The 7,529-nt window shown below is 45.5% G+C and overlaps 1 protein-coding gene across 1 annotated transcript; it reads left to right on the top strand.

Annotated features, from left to right (window-relative positions):
* Window positions 1-4,236: 4,236 nt before the first annotated feature.
* Window positions 4,237-7,306, top strand: LOC4332954 (probable polyamine transporter At3g13620). Its single transcript, XM_015775753.3, has 2 exons — window positions 4,237-5,214; window positions 6,505-7,306. The coding sequence occupies exons 1-2, from the start codon at window positions 4,323-4,325 to the stop codon at window positions 7,110-7,112; spliced, it is 1,500 nt and encodes a 499-aa protein (XP_015631239.1). The 5' UTR covers window positions 4,237-4,322; the 3' UTR covers window positions 7,113-7,306.
* The last annotated feature ends 223 nt before the right edge of the window (window positions 7,307-7,529 follow it).

Raw genomic sequence — 7,529 nt, 5'->3', positions numbered from 1 at the left:
ATATCAATACCAAAGTTTGGCTTACGATTATGTGGGGTTTTTTTTTTTTGAAGAAACAACTATCACTACGAAGCAACAGGCCAGATGTGTGGACGTTCGGTTAGATGGCCAAACTAATAAATCATGATTACAAAACGAAGAGGAACGTACATAGATTCTTGTTTTATTAACTAGCTAGCCACCTATACACTCAAGGGTCTGAAGGCTCTTCAATAGCTTATTGGAGAAGACATCCCTTGGGAGAATCTAAATTAACGCATAAAAAAATAGAAAAGTAACAGAGAACACCAGCCTGAACCCTGTTAAACAGACTGCAGTGGTCCATCTGAGACAATAGCAATGCATAAACCCGTGCAACATAGAAGTGATGATCCAAGGCAGTGAAGTTATCTTGCTTGATTGATTGTCGTTGTATTTTTGTGGGGACAAATCTTTTAGTTTTAGATCATGCAGTCCAATGCTTATGGCACGTTTCTGGGTAGCAGTTTCCACATTTTATGCGACCAATGTTAATACACTAGTAGTATACTTGTGAAGTGAGTTTTACTCTAATTCTTGCACTTTCAGATTTCTCTATAAAACTATTCCAGGCCTGTTCTAGCTGATAGACAACAGATGAAACTAAGTTTATGACAATTATTTGAGGATACAAATGAATGAGTTGACTATCAGAAATTTGATAAGTTGATTTTATTTTTTTCTAAGAAATGTTGATGAAGAATGTTTTTTTTTGAAAAAAAAACTGTTTAGGAGATTAGGAAACGTGTCCACGATAATCCATAATATGTATTGTCATTAGAATGCCCGTAATACTTGCATTTTGACAATATGTTGGTTGGCACTAGGTAGTCAGCTTGTATCTGGCAAATCCGACCAACAGTATGTTATGCAAAAGTTTTTTTTGTTTGTTATTATCAACATTTGTTTGTAAATCCAACTGGTGTGTGCCAGTGTTAAAACGTTATAGTCATGCGTGGTATTTTGAAGAGGAATGAACTGACGAAGTTCCACTGTTATTTTATCGAGAAACCGTTTTTTTTTCTTGCAATTATCAGGCATCTGCAGCTGTATGGCTCTTGAATTTTGACTTATCTGCAACTTAACGAATCTAATTGCAGCAACTGGTTTATAAATGTCTCGTTGCTGGTCAGAATAATCAGGCAGCTGACGTATCTGTATGGCTGTATCAGAGGTGTTAGTCCACTTGACGCTTGCTCATTTTGCAAGTACTAGTAGGGGCTGTAGGACAAGTCAAAGAAAGCCTGGTAGATAAAAGAGGTTACCGCCAAATATTTCAACTCAAATCGAAAGCAACTTGATGGAAGCACTGCATGAAGATTTTCAACGAGATGTCTAAATTATTGCAAAATGACGAAGGCATCAACAACGACAGATTCACAGTTAAAACATAAGTACATGTCACAGCGTTAACATAGGTTGAAATGGAGCTGTAACAAGCTGATTAGACCCATTAGGTTTGCGTTATTATGCAGCATCAAGTTACTTTAGGAACTTTGCTATAATTTCGTAAGAAATACTAATTCCCCCTGTTAAAAAAACATCTTTTTTTTACTATGAATATGGATGCTTTGGGATGATACTTTGCTTGCATGCTGCAGCATTCAACGAAAAGTCTGAACATGCAGGCAGCAATGTTTCTACATGCCTTTCTTTCTCTGAAATATTCGGCAAAGATAATATATCTGCTAAGAAATATAAAAGAGTCACAATATTTTTAGGCCATGTTTAAGCTACTCCTAAAATGTCCTCACTAGCTGAAGACACTCGTAGGGAAACTCAGCTCGCAATGTAGGATACCCCTAGATGGGCTCCTCAAAATCTGAAGTAACTTAATAGAGACACTCCAACCCATAATAGGTATTCCAATACACAAAGCCCCATATTTATTTTTACTACCCTACCCCTAATCTCTCTCTCTCCCACCCCCTCTTCTCTTTTTCTTCGCCACCATCCTCGCCTTTCCCTCTCGCTGCCGCCGCTCGCCTCTCCCGTCGCCGGCGGCCGCGAGGATGACGAGGAGGGCCGCCTCTCCCGTCGCCGGCTTCCACCGCCGCCCCTCTCTCTCTCTCTCACGTCGCTGCCCATCGCCGTCCTTCCCAGCATCCTCTGCCTTGCACCGTCGCCGGTTGGGGGCACTAGATCCGGTGCTGTAGTGGGCAATGCGGATCCGTCTTCGCTGTCACCTCTCTCTTCTCTCTCTCTCTCATTGCCACGCCGCCGGTGAGGGGCAAGAAGGGGAGGCATAGGGGAAGGAGGTGGGGGACAGGGCACCGGGTCGCCCCATTGTGTACCCCCAATGGAGTAGCTCAGGAAAAGTGAGCTGAGGAGCCCAGAGCCACCCGTCCCCTGTGTAGGGGTCACGCTCGCGCCTCCCTCCTAGGGGACGACCCGACGACGGAAGTTGGATGTCATTTGCGAGGCTACTCTCTAGGGGCACGCGTTGCTGATGGCCTAAGTTCCCACACAAAAATTTTATACCCTGTCACATCGAACGTTTGAACACCTACATGAAGTATTAAATATAGGCTAAAAAATAACTAATTGCGCAGATTGCAGCTAATTTGCGAGACGAATCTTTTAAGCCTAATTGCTTCATGATTTGACAATGTGATGCTACAGTAAATATTTGCTAATGATGGATTAATTAGGCTTAATAAATTTGTCTCGTTATTTACTGACAGATTTTGTAATTAGTTTTTTTATTAGTGTCCGAACACCCCCATGCGACATCATATATAATACCTGATGTGACACGACAAAACTTTACACTCCGTATCTAAACACCCCCTTATTTTATACGCAACATAGATTTTGAAAGCACGAGAGATGAATATAAAAATCAGTGGCCAAATGATAGGCTGCTAGCGATATGCGTGGCCTATTTCTTTTTAGAATCTTCATAGCTTCCCGAGATATCAGCACATGCTCATGCTCTTAGTCACTCTAGAGTCTATTACTATACGCTCCCTCCATCTCTAAATATAAGTGATTTTGGTTGGATGTGACACATATGGAGGGAGCAGTTACTACTAAGTTAAAAAGAACAAACATATATACAAACCTATTTTTTATGAGATGGAGAGGGTACTCTTTCTGTTCCAAAATAATTCAACTTAAGATAAAATATGATCTATCCTAAAACAACAAATTTGTATTATCTTAGAATATGTTATTTTGGGATGGAGGAAATAGTTATCCTTGCGATCTACTCCCTCCATCTAAAAAGGGCAACCTGCAAAAAGATGTGAAACAATATAGTACGATGAATCTGGATATAGAGGTTCAGAGTTATTATACTATATTGTGTCATATCCTCTCATAGTCCTTTTTTTAGATGGATGGAGCATATTATAGTGATATAGTCATCCCAGTTGGCTATAATTGGAAGTGATTAATCTGGTCAAATCAAATAAAAGAGAATATCCCGTCTTAAAAATAACAAGTCATTTTGAACTTCTCGAGACCCATTTTAGAATTTTGACTACCTAGTTCAGTATAATCATTATCATAAAAAAGTTATTTAGTTTGTTCTTATTTTTTGCATAAGTGTAATATTATGAAAGCTCTTGTTAGGATAAAGTTGAATATATCATTTTCATATACCCAAAAAGATATTTTGAATGGTTTTTATGGTTAAAATTAACTCTTTTTGAATGTTCGTATTTCAAGCAACTTGTTTTTGAGAGCGGGGGTATGTTACTTATTTATTTGTCATATCGGATCTAGCCCAAGGAAAACTTTCCTTTTATATTGGATCAATCACAAAAAAAGCGAAACGTCGAACTGAACGCAAATAGTGTTTCTCCTTTCCCTTTTCTTCGGTTTGACTACAGGAGTGATAAAAGCATATCGGTCCAAAATATCTTTCCTACAATCATATTTGTCTCGCACAACAGCCAAAACATAGCAAAATTCTAATTTTCATTACCATGTTCATATAGAAAGGCAATGTCGAAAGCTTCAGATACCAACGATACATTTGAAAAGTTTAAAAGTTGGATTGAAACACTCAATTTTTATTTTGGTACAAAGTGACAGAGCGAGAGACAAAAATTACTCGCACATCTGAAATGTGACCAATTCGATAGATTGCTGCACCATTTTCATATAAAATTCGAACTAAAGCAGTTTGCACGCACCAAACACATGACTAGTTGACTACTAGCAATCACTGCCCACTCATACATAATCCCGGCAATGGCGGCCGAGGCGACCAACCCCTCCACCTCGCCTCACCAACCTCCTCCACGACTCCGGGGAACTCGAATCCCGCCCCGGATAGTCGCCGCCGAGATCGATCCATGGCGGCCGAGGAAGCCCACCGCCTCGCCGACGCCAGCGCCACCGCGCCGCCCAAGAACGCCGCCGCCGTCGATGGCGTCGCCGTGGCGGCGCCGGCGGCCGGCGGCGGGCATGGGAGGGCGCCGGGGAACAAGCTGTCGCTGGTGCCGCTGATATTCTTGATCTTCTTCGAGGTCGCCGGCGGGCCGTACGGCGCGGAGCCGGCGGTGCAGTCGGCGGGGCCCCTGTTCGCGCTGCTCGGCTTCCTCGTCTTCCCCTTCATCTGGGCCGTCCCGGAGTCGCTCGTCACCGCCGAGCTCGCCACGGCGATGCCCGGGAACGGCGGGTTCGTGCTCTGGGCGGACCGCGCGTTCGGGCCCTTCGCCGGTTCGCTCATGGGCACGTGGAAGTACGTCTCCGGCGCGATCAACGGCGCCGCGTTCCCGGCGCTGTGCGCCGACTACGTCGCGCGCGTCGCCCCGGCCGTGTCGGGCGGCGGCGCCCGCGTCGCCGCCATCGTCGCCTTCAACGTCGCGATCTCGGTGCTCAACTACACGGGCCTCAGCATCGTCGGGTGGACCGCCGTGGCGCTCGGCGTCGCGTCGCTGTCCCCGTTCGCGCTCATGTTCGGCGCCGCGCTCCCCAAGATCCGGCCGCGCCGGTGGCGCGCCACGGCGGCGGACAAGGACTGGAAGCTCTTCTTCAACACGCTCTTCTGGAACCTCAACTACTGGGACAGCGCGAGCACCATGGCCGGCGAGGTGGAGCGGCCCGGGAGGACGTTCCCGCGGGCGCTGCTCTCCGCCGTCGCCATGACCACGCTCGGCTACCTGCTGCCGCTCTTGGCCGCCACGGGCGCCATCGACGCGGCGCCCGAGGACTGGGGCAACGGCTTCTTCGCCGACGCCGCAGGTAAATTCTTCCGATCACCAACAACGCCATCGAATCGAATCCAGTAATCAGATCACGTTCTTGCATAATCACAAACACCTAGCACGCGCGCCACGCCGAGATTCTTGATTGATTGATTTATTTATTACTTTTTGCTCTTTTCCATTGACATTGGTACACGATTCCATCGAACGTGTGGACCATGGAAAACAAAAAAGATTTTTTTTTCTTTTTGCGGGGAAATCAATCTTTTTTAGTGTTGTTGTGATTGTCATGAGCCATGGCAAGTTAACAACGTGGGAAAGAGGAGACCAAGCAATTAGGCAGAAAGGAACAATTAGATGATGATATTATTGTCGTCGAAGAAAATCTCTATAAAGTCAATTCCCCTTAGAACAATATGGCAATATCTTTACAGTACTGTCAGTACAGCTACCTCTCCAAGAACAGTACAAAAGATTATGTGTCAGTGTCAATGACATATACTCCTGTTTAGAGCTAGTCAAATCCTATAAATTAATTCATATATCTTACTGTATTATCTTAATTTGGTGTTCCATTTGGACAATGATAATGATGCCCAACATTTCTACCATTCTTCAGCTGCACAGATGAAATTAATTACGCGCTGCATGTTCCATAAAAAGAATACAACAAAGAATACAACATAAATAGTAGATTGTAACGACGCATAATTACCTTATACCTCTCTCTTTCTCAGAATTTAAGGCCTGATCAAACTTGACAATAGTCTCCAAAACTAATATTTTTTTCGCATGTACTACCTCTATTTCAAAATATCTGTTGTTTTAGATTATTTAGTAAAGATTAATGCTTAAAAGGAAATGACCATAGCGCCCCCTATTAAATGATGTATGATGGGGAGTGTGTCGGTAGTTTAGAGTAGGATAGAGAAAATTTTCAATTAGAGGTAACTAATGTAACAAAAGGTACTTTTAAGTGACAAAGCTTTTTGACAAAATTTAAATCCTAAAGCGTCAATATTTTGGTACGGAGGAATTACTACACTGTCTATAGGAACAGAGTCATAGCTATAAGAAAGTATATTCAAATGTCAATCCCGAATCCAATAATACCGTTGTCAACAAGTAAAATTTAATTTACATCAAACTAATTGTCAGTAAAATATTATATTGTGATGAGGAGGAGTGAGTATTTTCCAAGCTTCACACAACAATCGATTTACGCGGCGCATTAATTTAACGATCTCTGCATCTGCATTGCACTACTGTGGATGGTTGATCATTTTGATTGATCACTTTCTCTGCAAACGCATGAACACGTACGCAGGCATGATCGCCGGGGGTTGGCTCAAGTACTGGATCGAGGTGGGCGCCGTGCTCTCCACCATCGGCCTCTACTCGGCGACGCTGAGCAGCGCCGCGTTCCAGCTCCTCGGCATGGCGGACCTGGGCCTCCTCCCGCGCGCCTTCGCGCTCCGGGCGCCGGTGTTCGACACGCCCTGGGTCGGCATCCTCGCCACCGCCGCCATCACCCTCGCCATGTCGTTCACCAGCTTCGACACCATCGTCGCCTCCGCCAACTTCCTCTACAGCCTCGGCATGCTGCTCGAGTTCGCCGCCTTCGTCCGCCTCCGCGCCAGGCTCCCCGCCATGCCCAGGCCCTACGCCGTGCCGCTCCGGGGCCTGCCCGCCGCCGCCGCCCTCTGCGCCGTCCCCTCGGCGTTCCTCGTCTTCGTCATGGCCATCGCCGGGTGGAAGGTGTACGCCATCAGCGCCGTCTTCACCGCCGCCGGCGTCGCGGTGTACTACCTCATGGACCTCTGCAAGGCCAGAGGGTGGCTCACGTTCAGCGCCGCTGCCGCAGACCGCGGAGGCAGCGGCGGCGACGCGATGATGTACCGGCGTCAGGGGAGCACGGCGAGCGAGGTCGTCTGATGAGGGGATCGATCGTCGTCGACGCCATTGATTCCGGCGTTGCATTGCAAGCTGTATATGCTTTCCGATGTTTGTTTATCTGTGTGTGTGTGCGCGCTTCTTTCCTTGTGCAGAAGAGCATAGGAATTGAGTGATTTGTAACAGTCTTAATTAGTCGTAGATGCTGATCAAATCAAGAAATGGGTTGCATATTACTTTCAAATTAGCAAATTGTACATTCATGAAAGTGGTAGAACTAAAGAAGCATACATAAGCTCAAAGAGAAATTCTCGACCTCACTAAAATCCTATTGAAAACCCACCAGGATTTCAATCCTATTAAAGGAAAATGAGCAATTCTAAGGCACAAATCTAATGAACCAATGGTAGCATCTTGTCCCTGATTGCAAGAAATCATGGACAAGCTCAAAATCGCGGC

The sequence above is a fragment of the Oryza sativa genome, chromosome 3, assembly GCF_034140825.1.
Source record: "Oryza sativa Japonica Group chromosome 3, ASM3414082v1".
Taxonomy (NCBI): domain Eukaryota; kingdom Viridiplantae; phylum Streptophyta; class Magnoliopsida; order Poales; family Poaceae; genus Oryza; species Oryza sativa.
Note: the sequence above shows the minus strand (reverse complement) of the source record. Positions and strands in the feature narration are given on the sequence as shown.